This window comes from Nothobranchius furzeri, chromosome 11 (assembly GCF_043380555.1).
Source record: "Nothobranchius furzeri strain GRZ-AD chromosome 11, NfurGRZ-RIMD1, whole genome shotgun sequence".
Taxonomy (NCBI): domain Eukaryota; kingdom Metazoa; phylum Chordata; class Actinopteri; order Cyprinodontiformes; family Nothobranchiidae; genus Nothobranchius; species Nothobranchius furzeri.
The window spans coordinates 21,604,385-21,625,597 of record NC_091751.1 but is presented as its reverse complement, the minus strand read 5'-3'; the positions used below and the strand labels follow the sequence as shown (position 1 = coordinate 21,625,597).

The 21,213-nt window shown below is 41.9% G+C and overlaps 1 protein-coding gene across 1 annotated transcript; it reads left to right on the top strand.

Moving 5' to 3' along the window:
* Positions 1–8,395: 8,395 nt before the first annotated feature.
* Positions 8,396–12,220, top strand: LOC107383196 (1-acylglycerol-3-phosphate O-acyltransferase ABHD5). Its single transcript, XM_015955679.3, has 7 exons — positions 8,396–8,508; positions 9,159–9,241; positions 9,324–9,732; positions 9,824–9,975; positions 11,442–11,553; positions 11,640–11,820; positions 11,928–12,220. Exons 1-7 carry the CDS (start codon positions 8,465–8,467, stop codon positions 12,069–12,071), a joined length of 1,125 nt encoding a protein of 374 aa, XP_015811165.1. The 5' UTR covers positions 8,396–8,464; the 3' UTR covers positions 12,072–12,220.
* Positions 12,221–21,213: the final 8,993 nt, after the last annotated feature.

Genomic DNA, 21,213 nt, shown 5'->3' with positions numbered 1-21,213 from the left:
GTTAGCAAGCTTGATAATAGTGCTACAACATCACATTTATTTATATAGTTTATCAGAAAACAAAAGTTGATTTGGGGGTGACTTGCTCTGTAAGGAACTGTCTACTGTCTTTCATTCCAGAGTTTTAAACTACAATTATCAATCAATCAATCAAAGCTTTATTTATAAAGCGCCTTCCGCAACCCTGTCAGGAAGCCCAAAGCGCTGAATTATCTCATGTTTGAGTGTTAGCTGTTTTGGTCATATTCTTATGAATCACGTTAACACGATCCACATGAAATTACATGATCTTGTACAATTTGTGACCAATCAGAGCATTTGCTGTGACTGACCTCATCAAATTGTTCCTCAGATCCTTTAAAACTTGGGTTGACTCTAAGGCAATCAGCTGTAGGTTAGGGCTGCACCACATCACTAATAAATCAAATTACAACATCAGCACAGAACATGGATATCACAAAGAACTGTTTGAACTGACATAAACTACCAACTGTTTAAGTTAGCATTTGCATGTGGATCCAGTGGGCTTAGTGCCCTTGATGCTCACACCCATGGTGGTGTCATGGTTCTGTGACGAAACACAGACGACCATTTTATTTTACCTCCAGCCCCTCGTTACTCTCTATTCACTCTCCTCTCCCATATACCGACCGCTCTGTCCTCCCTGCGCTGCCTCTTATCTCTCAGGACCTGCACATCCTGAGGTGGATCAAATCTCAGCAAATCAATATCAACTATTCATGCACTCGTACGATTGCGCATGATCGTGTCAACGTGCATACGCATACGGGCGCTGCTGCCTAGTCGCTATACCACAGATGAACTCACAACAATTATTTTATATTGACAGTTAAGATGAAGCTGAGATAAAGTGGTGTATTAAAAAAGAATCACGCTAATAATCAAATATAATTAGACTAGGTCAAGCGTTTGCACCCGGATCAGTCAAATGTGGCAACACCTGTGGAAAAATAAGGATGGACGCTGGAAAGGAAGGAGAAGAGGAAACTAGTGGAGAAAGCGAGACAGTGAGCCTGGCCATTATAAATCATGTCTGCTGTAGGCGCCGACCACGTATCCTAGCAACCACACAGACCCTCCGCCTCTCCTCCAGCCCCTTTCCATCTTCCACTAACAGCCTGGGCACACTTATTTCCCATACTGCACTGGGCTCTGCCCTAAAAACTCCTGACAGAGTTAGGTTTGAGCTTACAGCCGGATGACGGAGCTGAGCGGGGTTAGTCCTGAGCAAACCAAGCAGGAGATGACCCTGGAACAGGAGGCTGATGATCTGAAACACACACAGATAGCAAACACAACCAGGGCCACCCTCCATTTTTTCCTCATCTTATTTATTGAACTATCAGACTCATCTACACACAAAAAAAAAAAAAATGTTGCTACGAATCATTATTTTGCTACGGAGGTTTAATCCAGCCCAGGTTAACACCTGTCTGGCAGCTCAGTCCTGTGGTTGAATAGATCAGAAGTAAGATATTGCATAATAACTTTTTTTTTTACTGATATTTCATTTTTTTCCAGCTCAGTTCGTCCAGCCACTGATGCAGATGCCAATATATGCACATATTTTTCCACCTAATTGTGGAGAACATCAAGTCCCTCCCGCGGAGGAATTTACATATTATCATGCCTCCCCTTACCGTGACTGTCCACCGGCAGATGCACACATAAGCACAAAGTTTTTCAAGGCTACACCTTTAATAAAATCACATCAAACAGCTAAGCAGATTTTAATGACGTAGAAATATAAGGTGAATCCTGCTGAAGCTGGAGGCGAATAACAGCCAGGATCATTACATCGAACCTAAACAGACACAACAGCAATTAGAGAAAAGATAAAAATGATATAAACCTTAAACGACCTCCACACCTCACATTTCAGGTTCATCCATAGGATGATATAATCCACCTTCTCTCCTTCCCTGCATGTGTGGATCATGACACCCAGCATGAGTCAGCAGCTGCCTATCAAGGTTCAATCAGGACTCAAACAATATTTCATTTAACGGGTTTCAGAACCCGATGCCAGTCGCACACGTTACAGCTATTCCCCCCGTGTTCGCTAAAGAACTAGGTTTAGTATTGCTGTGCTTTGAAGATGAACCCCTGATGTGTCTCAAATTAATATGCTGTAAGCGCAAGCTAAAAGAGTCCATTCAAACATTAGATTACTGGATATGTAATTATGTGTTTGTTTGTCTGTAGTTTCAGCAAAGTATCTCAAGAGCAGCTGGAGGAATTTAACCAAAACTCTCAGAAAGTTTCTTTTGGATGCAGATAGATGCAAAAGCTAATTGCAAACAGAAAATATCTATAATTAATTCAAACACCTATTCAGAACTGATGTGGAAAACAGATTTTAGCATCAGATATACCCAATTTAATTTTTCATGCCTTATTTTTTAAAGTAGCAGAGTAGTATCTGGCGCTAGGGGGCAGTACACACAAACACCTCAGGGTAGTTTTACACCATATCGCATTGACTGTCACTAGTTTAGAAAAACATTACGTTAAATGATACCTGTGAAGCAGAAAGCATGTGACCTCGGCGTGACTCCTCAGACTTGGATGGTCCTTCAGTTAATTCCATTGAGAGAATGTAATGCCGCTGAATGGAATTAATTGGCTTTCTGTAATTCTGTACATTCTGGATCTGCTCAGGGTCCTGCGCCTACCGATGACATCATCATACTATGGATTAGTGTTGTCAAAAAAATCGATGCCTAGATATAAATCGATACTAAAAGTGGTATCTAAATTAGATATTCCATCCCTGTGGTATCGATATTATGGACTATTATACACAGCCTTCTTCGAGTACACCGACACGCACGACAGCCAGATGCCGTAAAGCAGCCTCCGCCTCCCAGACAAACAGAAGAAGACGCCGCATGGCTACATTGCAATTTCCCACGCGAGTTGTCTCCGATCCAAGTTTTGTCTGCCAAATAAATAAACAAAAACATAAACAGCGAATTTGCGAGCCGCTTCACAGCCCAACTTAATTAGCATACCAAGTCTGACACGTAGTTGTATATTCACGCTTATGTGCTTAAAGGAAACTCCCGTTTATTGCAACCCGGACCTAATTTCTAGCATGCAGTACGTTTGTTTACTCACGCTGACAACTTTGGTGCTACTTGGATCCCCCGGGGTATTTAGATCCATCGGCGAATCGCCATCAGCGTCTATCCATATAACGGGTGCGGACGGGCACCCATGGTGCAGCCTCGAAATAAGACATTATCTGCACCAAAACATCTTCATGTCGAAAGGTTTTGTTAGGAATCATTAACGTGATTCCCCTGTTCGTTTGGAGCGAGTCTGGGATTTCCAGGCGTAAACAGACTAGCCGCGGCTAATCTAATCGGCGCTTTTAATGACGTCACTGGTGTGCGTCAATCTGTTTTTATTAAGATTACCGGTAGATGTACCTTTGTCCTACTGTGGAGAAATTCATTTTCTCCCTTTATTGACCAACAGAGTTGTTCAAAAGTACCGAACAAACATATGGCATTACATCTTATGACAAAAATGCACCTTAAACAGAGTTTGAGCAGCAAGACATCACTCTGCAAATAGTGTATATATAGTGAGACAATTCATGATTAAAGTGTTAACTTTCGCCAGTTTTTGTATGCACGTTTTAAAAAATGCTGATACTTGAAAGGTTTAAGCACTTTATACACTTAATTCTTAACATTTAATTTTTGCAATATAAATTGAGGAATGTTATTTTTTGAATAAACTTGTTCAATAAATTGGTGTTTTTAAATAGTATCGAAATCGGGTTTTTTTTTCTTCCAGTATTGAATCGAGTTTGAAATTTTAGTATTGTGACAACCCTACTATGGATATAGGGAGCCTAAGTCACTTCTGCACCACGGGTCACCGGAAGAAGGAAAAAATGAATGCAAGTCAACGGGGCTAAAAATTTTATTTTCTAATTCCACTTGTTTTGTGCCATGGATTTAACGTATGATGTCCATGAATTTTAAAGACACATTTTGATACCAAGAACGCGCTTATTTTAGAACAGGAGGAAACACTATTTTAGGTTTTGTAAGAAAATAAGTTCAGGACTACAAATGTGCTTCACGAAAGTGACGTCATCGAACCAGACACGGAGAAAACTGAGGGAAAATGCCTGCAAGTTCAGCAAACTTCCCACAAGAGGAAAGAACCACCATGAATCTGGTCATTTGGTAAGTAGCAGCTACTTTGAGGAGAGGGGATTATGTGGTGATGTCACATATGTGACGTGCCGATCTCTGGTGTGTAGTCATGCTAATTACAAACTTTTACGCGCTAATAAATCTCAAAGTACGTGACAGGCGTGGTTGAAACACCCATCATTACTCTTTATATAAATTGCAGAACAACATTATGTGTGATTCAGGGCGTAAGGCAAAGCGGGTTAGAAAATAGCGTTTTTAGACCCGTTGACTTGCATTCATTTTTTTCGTTCTTCCGGGGACCGTGATGCGGAAGTGACTCATACGGCTCGGCCAAAACATATTGTATCTCTTTGTCAATTCTGTTCTTTCACATAGGATTTGGAAAGAATTTAGCAGTTTTATTATTAAATTTGTGTTTCTTACTGCCTAATTATTTTTGAACACGGTAACTTAACTTCTGTAAGTCGTGCATCCAGCCAGCCATCTAGTGTGAGATCATCAACAGACGCAGGACCCCTATCCAGCCGGATGGAAACATGGTGTCCAATATGGCATCCCCCACAGATACTAGACCCGCACCTTTTTAGACCCAACTTTTATGGTTGTATGGTACAAAGCTGTCAATATTTTTCAACAGCTGGACATCATTTTATTCATTTTTTAACAACATTTCAATGGATATTTCCAGAGATTGACAGTAAAAATACATGTTGTCTCTTTAAAGGTGCAAAGTATAACTAGAAAGCCATCTTATATAAAGAACAAGTTCACTTATTTTGTGGTCTCTAGGATAAACAAATGTGAGTCGATCTCTGTGAGAAAAAAGCTCTGGCGCTCCTGTTTCAGAAACTAGAAGTTAGCCAGAGGAGAGGTGAGCAGCAGACTGCAAGACTTGGAGTCTTATTTCATGATATTTGGACATCTCATCTCTGAGTTTTCTCCAGAGGGTGTCTGGGCTCTCCCTTAGATATAGGCTGCGAAGCTTGGTCATCCGGGAGGGGCTCGGAGTAGATCCGCTGCACCTCCAAATCAGGAGGAGCCAGTTGAGGTGGCTTGGGAATCTAGTTACGATGTCTCCTGGATGCCTCCCTGGTGAGGTTTTCCAGGTGCATCCAACCGGGAGAAAACCTAAAGGAAGACCCAGGACACGCTGGAGGGACTATGTTTCTCGGCCGGCCAGGGAACGCCTCAGTATTTCCCCGGAGGGTGTGGTCCAAGTGGCTGGGGAGAGGGAAGTCTGGGCTTCTCTCAGCTTAGGCTACTGCCCCTGTGACCTGACCCCAGATAAGCAGCTGAAAATGAATGGATGAATCTCTGATTGGCTAACAGCAATGCGACTCTATCCCTGACTGTTTGTTTTGCAACGCTGATGTTTTATCTCCACAAATAACACAAGCCTGAAGGAGTTCTGCCATGTTGTGGAGTTGCTAATGTTAACCGTTAGCTTCTACTAGCAAAGACGTTCTCTCCTCCATCCATCCATCCATTTCCAGCTGCTTATCCACTTATCTCTCCTCTACCTTGGACACTAAATCAACAACAGCCTTCCCCATCGTGAGCGAAGATGGATGAATCCGTGAATGCAAATGTTCAGTGTGACTTTCATCTGAGTGGTTTTTCTAATCTATTTTGTATCAGCGGCTAATGCAAGAAATACGGGTATAAGACTATTTTCACATTTAGCCTGCATGTGAAACTCTGATCGTATTAAAAATAAAAAAAAGTAAAAAAGTGTTCTCAGTGAACTTGCTTATAAGGAGAAACTTTCCAAACATAAGACTAAGCTTGATTTGGATTAGGATGGAAGCCAATTTCAGCCTGAGCGGGGCATAGATGGGAGTGACCAGCAAGGAGTGACTTGTTATCTTAAAGTGACAGAGCCCTGAAATGACTTATTCTGGAAGGTACTGAAATTGTCAAATTGCTCAAATCACTTCATATGAGAGGGATCTTGTACAAAGAACCTCATAAACATTTTTGATATCGACCATTAAGCTATTATAAGTCAGGAAAAAGGTCATAGCGTGTCTCCTTTAAATTACCAATTTTGTAACTCTGCTAAGTCCTGCATGAAGGAGCTCTATGGGATGTCCTGAGTCCAAGTTGATAGCTTACTCCAGGGCATGACTATCCAGACATCTGATCATTTAGACCAGACAGCAGCCGCTTCACTTGTTTGGTGAAATGTCCTCCTGATTGTCTCAAACCTGAACAGATTACTAAAAGTTAATTGGCTTCCACACCACAGGTCACTCATTTTCATCCTGTGGTGATGTGTACCATCTATGGCTGGCACGACTAGCTTCCAGCGGTAAGAAACAATTAACAAGTTTCCATTATGCTGCAAATTTATGCTATCTCCTCACTGAAGGCTTCCCTCGGTTACTGGTCTCCAGACAGCTAGGGTCGTATACCACCTCTGCTCGCTCATGGGCTTGGCTAAAGCCTCGCTGTCTGCTGAACATTTCTGAGCACTCAGCAGAATGATCGGACAGTGAGAAGTGGAAGGAAAGGAAATGAAGCACTCAGAAACCACTCAGTCAAGCCATATCCTGAGAGTCACTAGAAGTGGATGATGTGAGAGGAAAATTGTGTTTGACGAATGAAGCAAAAAGTAGCAGGAGAGGGCGTCTGTATGTGGTTGGAGCACAGTAATGCCACCTTGTGGAACAGAGCTGACAAGAGCAAATGGACTATTCTTAATTCGAGCAGAGGAAATAGTTATTTGATGGATTTTTTTCTGATCAGGTGTAAGAACAGTAATATACAGGAGGTTGGCTCATGCTGGTGGAATGAAAGTAACGTAAAACTGGTTTATGTCTTTTATAATTAACCTCTTTCAGCCACAGTATTAAACCCACTACCTTTTCTCTGAGGGAGCCCTATATTACTAACACAGAGGTTGAGTCAAGTGCATCTGCTCTGTAGGTAAATGTGACTTTCTGGCAAGTTATTACAGTGTTGAAGCAGGGGAAAAGAATTACCCTGGTGTCTTTATGCTACAAAAATTTACTGTAAATAAATGTGTTTTAAATAAACACATTTAAACTCCTGAACACCGTGTAAAAAGGATTAGGTTAATCCACTTCCTCCAGACTTCAAAAGGACACAAATTACTCTTAAACGTCAAGTCAGCACACACAGAGACGTCTGAGTTATTTCTTGAAGGATACTCCTGACCGTTTCAAGGATAACGTCCAGAAATCTATCAGATAAACTTCCTTTTAGGGCTTAATGAGATTCATGCAAAAAATAGAAGTAGACAGAAAAGGTGAATTTCCTTCAGCATTTTAATCATTCTGTATATGCCAGCGCTGGAGGATAATGAATTAAATTAACGTAGCATTTAATCTGTCTTATCTTAAACAGGAAAAAAGATAAGAGATTTAAACAGTCACTTTATGTTTCATATATTTATTTATTTGAGGAAGGCAAAAGTCCTGTTCATCAGTTTCCACATTAGACTATAAACTATTTAATTTGTCACAAAAAGCTAATGAATGTATTATATAATTTTAATGAACACGTTTCAACATTGAAAATTAAATTATAAGATTATTTTAGGTCTAAATTGTGAATTGATGCATCAAGTAAATCTTATAATAGCACATTTATTTTTCTCATTTATTTATTTATTTATCTAATTTTAAACATATTTTAATCATTTATTTATTTATCTAATTTTAAACATATTTTAGTCATTTATTTTAAATCTTTTTAGATTGTATTTTTTGTAAAGCGCTTCGTAATTTTTATCTTGAGAGGAATTATATAAAAGATAATATTATTTCTTTCACATTTATGCTAACGCTAATTAGCGTTAGCTTGAGCCAAAGGATGCTAACGGCGCTAGCATTATCGACACAATTTTATGTATATGCTCTTATAATATACGCCATTTAAAAGTAAAATACCTCAGTTTTACACTGGCTTAACAGTTTAAAAAGGTAAACATCAGAAAAAAGTTACAATTAGCTCACCTGTGGAGAGTCAGCACTACTGCACCTGTGGTGGCAGCTGTGCTGCTGCGTTCAGGTGCAGTTAGACAAACACAGAAACAAGCAAAAAACAAAAAAAAATCCGTAAATGGAACAAAGGTCTGATTATCAACAAACTCTAAACGCTTTAAAACTCATGCTTAATCTCAAACAGATTTGTTTAGTCTGTTCAATTTAGATATTTACCTTTAATAGTTTACGACTAGTCCTTGAACGCATCTCTCAATAACTTTTGACGTTAGTTTTTTTCCAAGTCCGTCAGACATCATGAGGAGGATGGCGGAGGAGGTTCAGCCTCGCAGTCAACAAAGGTTAGCCTTTTTTTATTTTACTTAAGATTAATGTCTTGTTTAGATTATAAGGTTTCAACATTTCGTTGGCCAAAAAAGTTGACTTTTATAGTTTTGAACTAGCGTCGCCTTAGGAGCACGAAAGTCTGTACAAAACTAGTTTAAAACTCTTACTATTCGCGTTTTTGATCATAAAAACGACTTCCAGCTTTCTTTAAACGCTTCTTTTTATCTATAATTGTCTCGTTTTTTAGTTCGGGATAGCATGTGTTCTGCTATGCTAAACTATATGTCTAATATAATACATTGTTCCGTTTTTAAAGTTAAGTCTGCTTGTTTTTATGCCTCAGACACTTCATTTATAAAGATATAGACTCTTCATAGCATTTAACTGTCTGCCGAATTGAGTAGTAGGGATTTCTGTAAACACCGAATAATTTTTACCACAAAATGTGTATTTTTTATAACAAATAATCAATATATTATGATATTTATGACGTTATTATATATGACTACATGATGGAAACAGTTTCTGGGCTTTTATTTGGTACAGATTGTTTGCATGATGTTGTCAAGTTTCTTTCTGAAGTAAAGATACCAGCGGAAGTGATAACACATGATCAAAGTTCAGTCTGCTGTTGTTTGTGCGTCCTGTCCTGTCTTAACTTCAGCTCCTGGATATCAAGCTGGCTTCCCTCCTGGTGCCCCACATCCCCTTCTCAGCTCAAAGATGCAGAAGAAAAAATGCTCAAAAGTGTGTGGTCTGTGGCAATCCATTATCAGTAATAACAATAATGAACTAGCCCATGATTGCAGCTGCTTTTCCTCCAATGCAGCAGTGAGGAGGCCCTACTCCAGGCAACACATCCGAATATCCAACAGCAACTACCTGTGGACCATAGCCTTTTCCACACCACTACAGGCATCGTCTCCATTTCTGCTGCAGCCATCTGGACAACCCAGGACTCCTCTTGTTCTGCTGCACGGCTTTGGTGGTGGCGTTGGCCTTTGGGCCCAGAATCTTGACGCCCTGTCCAGCTGCGGACCAGTTTACGCTCTAGACCTGCTGGGCTTTGGCAGGAGCAGCCGACCAGAGTTCAGTTCTGACCCAGAGGAGGCTGAGGAGCAGTTTGTTACGGCACTGGAGGAGTGGAGGGAGAAGGTGGGCCTGCAGGAGATGGTCCTGCTGGGACACAATCTTGGAGGGTACCTTTCTGCTGCCTATACACTCAAATACTCAAACAGGTGATTAGATCTGTGTGTGTGTGTGGGGGGGGGGGGGGGGGGGGGGGGTGAGTGAGTGAGAACATTGACTGTGTAACATACGTGTCTGCAGGGTGAAACGTCTTCTGCTGGTGGAGCCGTGGGGATTCCCAGCACGACCAGAGAACCCCAACCATCACTCCATCCCAGTGTGGATCCGAGCTATCGGAGCTGTCATGAGCCCTTTTAATCCTCTGGCTGGTCTCCGGCTGGCTGGGCCCTTGGGTCAGAACACACTGATTTATTAACTTCTGTTTCGTTTTATTGACTCCCTTCTAAAGTTTTGGTAGCTGAGGATGATTTTACCAACCTATAAAGAAGTCAAGAAAAAAGCATTTGTTGCATCCATAAATCTTTGGAGGGTTAAAGGTCATTTGCAAACTAAATTTAGATCGTCTCCATCTAACAGGAAATTACATAAATAGAACACCTCTGGGGGTGTTATCAGTCTTCTCAGAATCAGAGTTCAACCTGAGGCGGAAATTTTCAGAGAAAGTTTGTGAGCGGACACTTGGAGGCTAACCAGTTATGTTAGCGTGTTTGTTTGTGTAGTGGTGTGTGTGTGTGTGGGGGGGGGGGGGGGGGGGCAGATTTTTTATGTGTATAACTGTCAAAAAGGTATTAACAATTCATATTTTACATGTAGAGCAGGCATGTCAAAAGTGTGGCCCAGGGGAGGAATTTTGTCTTTCTAGCAGGTTGTTGATGTGGAGTGATGCTTTTGACAGTTTGTGTTCGTAGTTTTACTAATAAGCTTATTTTTGATATATTTTCAGGAATAAATATAAAAACAAAATTCACCCAAAATCATTTTAGCCAATTTCTTAAAAATCAATCACATTTTTGTGGCCTGAAAAACGTATGAAATGGACAATTTGGACCGTTTTCTTGAAACGTTTGGACGCCCCTGTTTCTGATGGTTGTCTGAACAACCTCAGTTTAGAGAAATGGGCCTCAGTTGTTGCTGGATGGCGGAGTTAACAGTAAGAGGGAGTTGGGACAGCTACTGCCATCTTAAAATGCCTCTAATCTCATCGGGTAATTATAATTCTGTGGTTATTTGATTTGAAAATAAGTGAAAAAGAGTTTGAGAAATTCCCGTTAGTTTCCTTCTGGCTGGAGTTTCATGAAATATGAAGTCCATGGGGCTGCGCAGTGGTGCAGTGGTTGGCTATGTTGCCTTGCAGCAACGAGGTCCTGGGTTCACATCTCTGCAAGGGGTTTGCATATTCTCTGTGCACGTGTGGGTTCTCTTTGGGTGCTCTGGCTTCCTCCCATGGTCCAAAAACATGGCCGTCAGGTTGATTGGTCATTTTTCTAAATATCTAAATTGTCTTTAGGTGTGAGTGTGTGTGCTTGATTGTTTGTCCTGCGGTGGACTGACAACCTGTCCAGGGTGTACTCTGCCTGCGTGCTCGGAGACAGCTGGAGATGGGCACCAGCGTCCCCGCGACCCTGCAAGGATAAGCGGGCGATGAAATCCACGAGTTTCAGCATTTCTGCAGCATCGTGCTTGTTGCGCACGGTGGTGGTGGCTGATGATTTGGACTTGGTTTGAAGTCCTCCTAGCACTTTGCAGTCACTGAGTCGTCATTAAAACTGCTTTATACAGCAGGACAATAATCCCAACTCAACTTCCTGTTTATAGCAGCAAACACTGAAGCAGATTTTCCTATCTCCTCCCGCTCCAGGTCCCATGCTGGTCCAGACCATCAGATCCGATTTCAAGCAGAAGTATTCCTCCGTGTTTGACGACAACACTGTGTCTGACTACATCTACCACCTGAACGCCCAGACTCCAAGGTGAGGAGGTGCTTTAGCGCTCACGTGCACGCGTTTGTTGAATCGAGATGCCACTCAAGCCTTCTTATGATACATTTTTGGATCAGCGGTGAGACGGCTTTCAAGAACATGACCGTTCCCTACGGCTGGGCTAAGAGGCCGATGCTAGAGCGGATCGACGGGGTCCGGGCCGACATCCCCATCACTTTCATTTATGGATCTCGATCCAGCATCGACAGCAACTCTGGCTATGCGGTCAGGAAGATCAGGCCGGATGTAGAAATCATCGTAAGTCTGCACCTTTAAAGTGTGTGGGATAGTAGCTCCACAACTCTGAAGAGGTTGTTCCTGGTGTCAAAAACCGATTCCTGCTAAGGTGTGTTTGGGCTCATCAGGTGATCAGAGGAGCGGGTCATTACGTGTTTGCAGACCAACCAGAGGACTTCAACCAGACAGTTCTTCGAGTCCTCAGCTCAACCGGAGGGACAAGTGAAGACGAGGGAGACCAAGACAACGCCATCGCACAACCACAGAAATAAGCACTTTACTTGTCTGAGACCCGTCAGAGACTAGGGGCACTTGACTCATCATTCCACACTCCCTAAGCGGCTTTGGGGGGATCAAACACCAGATTTTATCACAAGTTTTCTGGTTAAGAACATTTTGTAAATAAATGTGATGTTCCGTGTGTGTGTGTGTGTGTGTGTGTGTGTGTGTGTGTGTGTGTGTGTGTGTGTGTGTGTGTGTGTGTGTGTGTGTGTGTGTGTGTGTGTGTGTGTGTGTGTGTGTGTGTGTGTGTGTGTGTGTGTGTGTGTGTGTGTGTGTGTGTGTGTGTGTGCGCGCGCTAGATTTCTTTGCATTGGGACTTCCCTGAAACAGTTGGGTAAGCAAGCAGAATGTGAGAGATATGGGAGAGAAGTAAACAGGGCAAAGGGCTGCAGCAGCTCGGAGTCTAGCTGTGAGTGGCCAGCAGGTGGTGCTATGGTAACGGGATGCTCCGCAGCAGGATAGCAGCACGTTCCCATCTGAAGCCTCTCTCGTACACATACTGAGTTGCTGCTCCAGAGACCCGGACAGGGATGCTCTCGGAGCAGTTTTACCATTGAGTCACAGCTGTAGGGACAGAACTGGGTCAGAGGTGTGGGTTTAGGTCAAAGCAGGTGTGATTCACCGAATGGTCCCAAAATAAGTCATCCCACTAATCTTCCATGTAGCAATCGTTGATTCTGATGGACGCACCATCCTCCAGCCCTTTACTTCTGGCCATCGATGTCACTTCCGTAACACCAGCCCATCCCACCCCAGCTGTCTCCTGGCAACAGGGTAGCCATGGCGACCGAGGCTTTTGGAATGGCAACCTGTAGGAAGTGACTGCGTGTAAAGACGGTTATTACGGGCTGTGTTCTCTGAGACGCTGGCTGGGCAGCTCCACGTGCATGTCCTCTCAGCAATGTAAGCATGCACACGACGCAGATCCAGGCCTTGATGCTCGTTTAAAAATCAAAGCCTGCAGCTTCACTGTTTACATCTCTTCTCCCACCCAGTCACATGACCATCGAATCATGTTATGAAAATACCCAAGCAGCTGTTTGTGCACCTCTGGGTTAACTTTGGTGCTTCTGTTGAGTTATTTAAACTCACTGTGGAGTGGTGAGCTTCTTATGAATGAGTGAATGGGACGCCTCCTGGATGAGCTCCAGTCATTGTTCAAACATCCTCTAATATGCAGATATGCATCATCACCTCACAGCAGCCAATGAGGAGGGCTTGTGACAACCATCCGATTTAATGAGAATTATGCATCACGTGCATACAGCTGCGCCAGCATGATAGGAACAATTATAGTCTTTCAGGGACTGATATTTACAATTCAGGGGTTTATTTTTACCCACAAACATGGCTGACAGAGCGACGTGGACCATAAAACATCTGCAGGATCAGTGTTTAATGAAAGAAATGCCTTTAGATTTCATAAAAGTCAGTCATTTTCTATTAAATCCTCAAATCTTCTAAGATATTATGCAGCGACAGTGCTTCCTGCCACCTCACAGCTCTCTGATGACACCAAAAGCAACAGACTAATGAATTTGCTGCTAGCTGGGTCTAAAGACAGCAGCAAGCTCCTCATCCCACCGGAGGAGAGGAAAGGATCCAGAACATTAAGAAAGGAGGAGATTAAGTGTTCCTGACTAATAAAATCCTGTAGAGTTCGTCATTTCTCCCTCTTTACTGAAGCTAATGACCCTGCTGAGATAAATGGTCTCTGAGCCACTTCCTGTGACCATGCTCATGACTGATCAAAGGTCAGAGTTCATGAGGGTGAAGCTGTCGTGGCTACTCAACCTTCTGCCTGAAGGAAGGTGGGTAAATGGTTCCCTTTTCTTGTGTAAGAATGCTCTTTGAGATTTATTTTTGAGGAATGAACTAATTCTGTTAGAGAGAGAGGTCTAAGGAACGTTTGGCTTTGAAGGATTAAAAGCTGTTTACAACAGAATAGACTACTGATCCCACAGTGGGGAAATCCCCTTGCTACAGCAGCACAGACACTTAAAGAAAAGGAAGATGAAAAATAATAAGATTACAGGTAAACATACAAAGGCAATAAGCTATTTTTGTCACCTTCAACCACTAAAAATGAAGCCAGGGACACAGACATACCAATGTTCATCTGCTTTTGCACAAGTATTGAAAACATACGGAGTATTGCATTGATGTTATGGTGTACCAGGATAATGCCAGTACCAGTTCACCTGAGGAGTTATACACTCTTACTGCAGAGAGGATGAATGACCTACGGTAGTGTTCTGTTTTACATCCGGGATGTCTCGGTATGCCTCTGAAGGAGCTGTCCATGGTCTTCACAGTGGAATGCAGTGGGTGGGAGGTTTTTTTAAGATGGAGGTCATCTTCTCCAGCATTCTCCTTTTACACATCTCCTCAACGTGCTAGTTAGAGTGAATAACAAAGCCAACCAAAAGGATTTTAGCAGATGTGAATTATCTCCGAAGGACCTCAGCCTCCTCAGGAGGTGGAGGTGGCTTTGGCCCTTCTTAAACAGAGCATCTGTGGTGTTGGACCAGTTCAGTTGGCTGTTGAGGGGATCACACAGGTAAAGGTATCCACCACTTCAATATCTGCTCCCTGGATGTTTACTGGTGAGTGAGGGGGGTGTTTCCTTTGTCTTACTGGTGTTCAAGCAAAGGTGGTTATGCTCACACCAGCCCACAAAGTCCAGGATGACTGACCTGTACTCCAGGTCATTCCCCTCAGACACACAGCCGACAATGGCCGAGTCATCAGAGAACTTCTGGAGGTGACAGCTGCTGGTGTAGAAGGTGAATAGAAAGGGTGAGAGCACTGTCTGCTGTGGAGCTCCAGTACTGCACACAACCACCTCAGACTGTGGCCTGCTGGTGAGGTAGTTGATGGTCTATGCAGTCAGATGTTCATCCACTCCTGCATCTCTCATCTTCGGCTGCAGTAGACAAGGCTGGATGGTGTTGAAGGTGCTTGAGAAGTTAAAGAACGTGATTCTCACAAGGCTTTTTTGCATCTCAAGGTGAGTCAGAGCCCTGTGCTGCAGGTAGATGAGGGCTTCATCCACCCCCATTTAAAATCATGTCTGAGAAGCCAAACCTGATACTTTAATTTATTTTTTCCTGTTTTTAAATTCCTTGATGTTGTTTTAATTACGAGTAACAGCTGACACTACTTTTAATTTTCCAATTTTTTTCCCCATTTACGTGTTGTTTCCTTTAGGTCAGATGTAGGATTAAACCCATTCCAAATCTCACCTGTACATTTTTGTTTCCTTCTATCATTTTGATGTTTTATCGTACCAGTTTTAAATAAAGTAACTTTGCCTAATTTGTCAGTGGGTTTTGTGAGAGCACGCTTTTTGTCTGGTGTTTCTGTCCTGAAGCATTTCTTGTTCTGGTTGCACTTCATCCAAGGTGACTGGGAACAGGCAGCAGATTAAAATTACATCCTCTTTATTGTTCCAGCCGACAGCTCGAATGTTAAGCTCAGCAGATCTTAATGTCTGCAACAGCAGACTCATCTGCATACAGTGGTGTGAAAAACTATTTGTCCCCTTCCTGATTTCTTATTCTTTTACATGTTTGTCACACAAAATGTTTCTGATCATCAAACACGTTTAACCGTTAGTCAAAGATAACACAAGTAAACACAAAATGCAGTTTTGAAACGATGGTTTTTATTATTTAGGGAGAGAACAAAATCCAAACCTACATTGCCCTGTGTGAAAGAGTAATTGCCCCCTTGTTAAAAAATAACCCAACTGTGGTGTTTCACACCTGAGTTCAATTTCTGTAGCCACCCCAAGCCTGATTACTGCCACACCTGTTTCAATCAAGAAATCACTTAAATATGAGCTGCCTGACACAGAGAAGTAGACCAAAAGCACCTCAGACGCTAGACATCATGCCAAGATCCAAAGAAATTCAAGAACAAACGAGAACAAAAGTAACTGAGATCTATCAGTCTGGTAAAGGTTATAACGCCATTTTTAAAGCTTTGGGACTCCAGCGAACCACAGTGAGAGCCATTATCCACCAATGGCAACAACATGGAACAGTGGTGAACCTTCCCAGGAGTGGGCGGCCGACCAAAATTACCCCAAGAGCGCAGAGGCAACTCATCCGAGAGGTCACAAAAGACCCCAGGACAACTTCTAAAGAACTGCAGGCCTCACTTGCCTCAATTAAGGTCGGTGTTCACGACTCCACCATAAGAAAGACTCGCAGCAAGTGAGTCTTAGAAAAGACTCGTAGCAAGTTATCGCAAACGCTTGATTGCAGTTATTGCTGCTAAGAGAGGCCCAACCAGTCATTAGGTTCAGGGGACAATTACTTTTTCACACAGGGCAACGTAGGTTTGGATTTTGTTCTCTCCCTAAATAATAAAAACCATCATTTCAAAACTGCATTTTGTGTTTACTTGTGTTATCTGTGACTAACGGTTAAATGTGTTTGATCAGAAACATTTTGTGTGACAAACATGCAAAAGAATAAGAAATCAGGAAGGGGTCAAATAATTTTTCACACCACAGTATTTCGACTTGTACGAGCATGTATTTCAGGAATGTAAATTACAACGTGATCTTGTTTGGGTGCGGCATATCTACCTGCTGGAAGATTCATCTCCTGTTTAGGGAACATGCACGCTTGTCTGCCTGCAGTCCTGTTTCACCCAGTTAATTATGAAATTAATCTGTTAAATGCACCTGTAATTTCCTTCTCAGCCCAAAGAAACAGATGAGATGGTTTGGTTGTGGGTTTTATGGAAACATTATGAACAAGTTATATCAAATCTGGGGAGGAATTGTCTGATCTACTAGATCCTGTCTTGCTGCTGCTGCTACTTATGAATCAGTCAATTTATTGTGAATAACCATACAAAACAAAACAGTGATGTAAAGCTTTTTAAGACAGTGTTGACAAAAATCACAGTGAAATACTGAGACTGGGATTATTTAAAAAAAAAAGTTGCAATCCATGTTGGACTTAACTGTAGCTAGCAGTTAGCTTATTGATCAGGTCAGCACTGATCTCTATGAATTGTTTACAATCTTTCCTCAAAGCCCCACTTTAAAAGTTTTCTTTCAATTCAAGTTTATTTATAAAGCGCCAAATCACGACAAGAGTCGTCTCAAGACACTTCACATAATAAACATTCCAATTCAGGTCAGTTCATTAAGCCAATCATAAAAAATGTTTCCCATATAAGGAACCCAGCAGGTTGCATCAAGTCACTGACTAGTGTCAGTGACTTTACAGCAATCCTCATACTAAGCAAGCATGCAGCGACAGTGGAGAGGAAAACTCCCTTTTAACAGGAAGAAACCTCCAGAGAATCCTGGCTCAGTATAAGCAGCCATCCTCCACGACTCACTGGGGATCGAGAAGAACGCACGCACGCACGCACGCACACACACACACACACACACACAGAGGGAGCAATGTGTCTATGGTTACATTGTGATTTCTTAGTAAATATTCTATTTGGTGAAAGATAAACTTTATTGTATTTATCCTAGTGGATCTATAATTAAATGGATAAACTAGTAGTAGCACATCCAACGTCAAGGAAAGCAAAAAGTTATTATCAGGAGAGGGAGAATGTTTAAGTGGTTAGCAGCAGTGTGCTAGACGATGGCCCCCTCCATGAGGCCACCACAGCTCAGCAGAACATCGTTGTAGCTTCTTCTGGGGAGAAAAACACTTAGAGAGAAAATAAAGTTAACAGCTGAAATAGCAGGAAATAATACAGTTAAAGAGCAGATTGTAGAAGAAAGAAGTAGAGTGTGAAAAGTGGTCAGTGTGTCCTCCAGCAGTCTAAGCCTATATCAGCATAACTACAGAGATAACTCTGGATAACCTAGCCTTTTAGATGGAGGCATGTTGGAGTCAGGGCAAGGGAGAGCCGTCTTTACCGACTGTACACTCCACCTCCCTCTACTCCCCCACTTGTCCTGATCTAGGCTAACATCAGATTTTAACCATAGGCCCTATCAAATAAAAATGTTTTAAGCCTAGTCTTAAAAGTAGACAAAGTGTCTGCCTCACGGACTAAAGCTGGGAGCTGGTTCCACAGGAGAGGAGCCTGATAACTACAAGATCTGCCTCCCATCCTAATTTTAGATATTCTGGGAACCACCAGTAGACCTGCAGTCTGAGAGCGAAGTGCTCGGTTAGGAACTTATGGAACAATCAGATCACTGATGTATGATGGAGCTTGATTATTAGGAGCTTTATATGTGAGAAGAAGGATCTTAAAATCTATTCTGAATTTAACAGGTAGCCAATGTAGGGAAGCTAAGACAGGAGAGATATGATCTCTCTTTTTAATTCTCATCAGAACTCTAGCTGCAGCATTTTGGACAAGCTGAACACTTTTAACTACATTCTGTGGACTTCCTGAGAGTAATGAATTACAGTAATCCAGTCTTGATGTAATAAATGCATGAACTAGTTTTTCAGCATCACTCCTGGAAAGGATGCTTCTAATCTTAGCAATATTCCAAAGGTGGAAAAAGGAAATCCTACAAACCTGTTTAACCTGGGATTTGAAGTACATGTCCTGGTCAACTCGGAGACTAATTTAATGACATTCAGGTCAGGTGATTGACTAAGCAATTTCCTTTTCTGGATTTCTGGTCCAAAGATGAGAACTTCCGTCTTGTCTTGATTTAAAAGCAAAAAGTTTAGAGTCATCCATTTTTTTATGTCCTCAAGTCAAGCCTGTAATCTACCCAGCCGATTAGGTTCATCAGGGTTAATGGATAAATATAACTGAGTATCGTCAGCATAACAGTGGAAGTTTATCCCATGCTGTCTAATGATTTTACCAATTGGGAGCATATATATAGTAAAAAGAATTGGTCCAAGCACTGAACCCTGTGGTACTCCACAAGTAACCCTGGAGTATAAAGAAGATTTGTCATGTACATTTACAAAATGATATCTATCAGACAGGTAGGATTTAAACCAGCCTAACGCTGTTCCTTTGATTCCTACAACATGTTCAAGTCTTTCTAAAAGAACATTGTGATCAACTGTGTCAAAGGCAGCACTGAGATCTAACAAGACTAGAACAGACACAAGATTCTTATCTGAGGCCATGAGAATATCATTTGTAACTCTCACTAATGCAGTTTCAGTGCTGTGATACTCTCTAAAACCAGACTGAAATTCCTCAAACAGAGCAAATCCTGTGGTACATACCCATTTACTAAGGATAGATTGATTATATCTAGAATGGGTAGCCTGGCAAGCCAGACTAAATAAATGTATTATTTAGTCTGGCCATGCTCCATTGACGGCTCTCGGTTGTGGGGCGGGTTCTACCGTTGTCTTTCAAATGATCTCCGCATTCCACTGGACAATGAATGTAACATACTCTTGTTTCACTCTGTTGCATCATCCCACCCACCAGGCATATAGAGTGCCCTGATTGGCCCACAAAGCGGATAAAGCTCTGTGATTTGTTCACTAAGCAGATAGAGCACTATGATTGGCCCACCATTATGGACCAATCACAGCTCTTTATGTGTTTGAAACCGCTCTAGAGAGCTGTGATTGGCTAGCCAGAGTCCTGGTAGGAGCTGCTGAGGTTCCAATGGAGCATGCCTAGACCATTCTTTGCAAAGCAAGAATTTGGTCTAGTTCACTAGGCTATAGAATGGGGGCAGTAACCAAAGGAAATGCTTCCTTAAGTAATTTGGTTGGGATTGGATCCAAAATGTGAGTTGAAGGTTTAGATGAAGCTAATATTTTTGATAACTCTGAAAGCTCAACTGGATCAAAACGGTTCAAGCACAGATGAGGTTCTAGAGTCACCTCTGAAGCTGCCTCACTTACTGAGGAAGAAGAAATCGCATTAGGGAGGATGCTAAAGATTTTGTTTCTAATAGAACTAATTTTACTTGAGAAAAATCCCATAAAGTTGTTACTGCTGAGGGCTAAGGGAATAGATGGCTCAGAGCTATGAATCTGTGTAAGTTTGGCAACTGTACTGAAAAGAAATTGAGGATTATTCTTATTCTCCTCAATTAATGCTGAAAAATAAGCAGTTCTAGTTTGTCAAAGCTTATTTTTATAAAGCACAAGACTATTTTTCCAGGATAGGTAGGCCTCCTCATGGTATGTAGAGCACCATGTTCTCTCCAATTTCCTAGAGTTTTGTTTTAAGGCTCGTAAATGAGAATTAAACCAGGGAGCCAACTTCCTGTCCCTAATTACCTTCTTTTTTAAAGGGGCAACATAATCTAATGCCACACGTAAAGAGGAATTAACATTATGAACTAAGGCATCAATTTGTGAGGGGCTAGAACTGAAAATATTGCCCTCTGCTACGTTCCTCTGAGATGCTGAGGACAGTAAAGATGGAACAGTTGATTTAAAAGATGCAACTGCGTTGTCAGATAGAGACCGACTATAGTGAAATTTACTTTCATGTCTCGAGAACTCAGTTATAAAAAAACTCAAAGGTTATCAGAAAGTGGTCCGAGAGGACTGGATTATGTGGAAAGATTATTTCCTCACACTCAATGCCATAAGTCAGCACAAGGTCCAATGTATGATGGCATAGATCACCAGGTTCTGCACGAAGACATCGATATAAACAGATAATCGACAGAAAAATGATCGTTGTTGAAAAAAAGGTTAGTTTTCTGTTACTTTTAAAGTTAACTGAGTCAGCTGACTTCAAGGAGGAGGTAGGGGATTTCCAAAGAGCTGGGCCATTGCTGAGAAGGCTCTTTGACCTCTGGTCTTCCTTGTTCAGGAACAACTGACGATCTGTTGAAAACATAATGGTTCAGAAGCTCAGCAATATAATTTGGGTTTTGATTAAAGGGCCTAATAACTTATAGGCTAAGTTCACTCGTGTTTTGAACACAGCAGTGGTCTCTAGTATAAATTAATGCCTTGTGAGTCGATTTCTGTAGGGGAAAACGTTCTGATGCTCCTGCTTCAGGATCTAGAAGTGAGCCAGATGAGAGGGGGCAGAAGACGACAGGATTTGTACTCTTACTTTGATATTTGGACATTTGTCCTCTGATTGGCTGACAGTAGCATGCCTCTACCATGGACTCCATTTGCTTTAAAATGTTTATGTTTTACCTCCACAAATTACACAAGCATGAATGAGTTCTGCCAT

Coding starts and splice junctions, on each gene's coding strand:
- LOC107383196 (XM_015955679.3), top strand. CDS start 8,465: ATGAGGAGGATGGCGGAGGAGGTTCAGCCTCGCAGTCAACAAAG. Junction 9,976..11,441: donor CCGGCTGGCTGGGCCCTTGG/GTCAGAACACAC, acceptor CTCCCGCTCCAG/GTCCCATGCTGGTCCAGACC. Junction 11,554..11,639: donor CTGAACGCCCAGACTCCAAG/GTGAGGAGGTGC, acceptor TTTTTGGATCAG/CGGTGAGACGGCTTTCAAGA.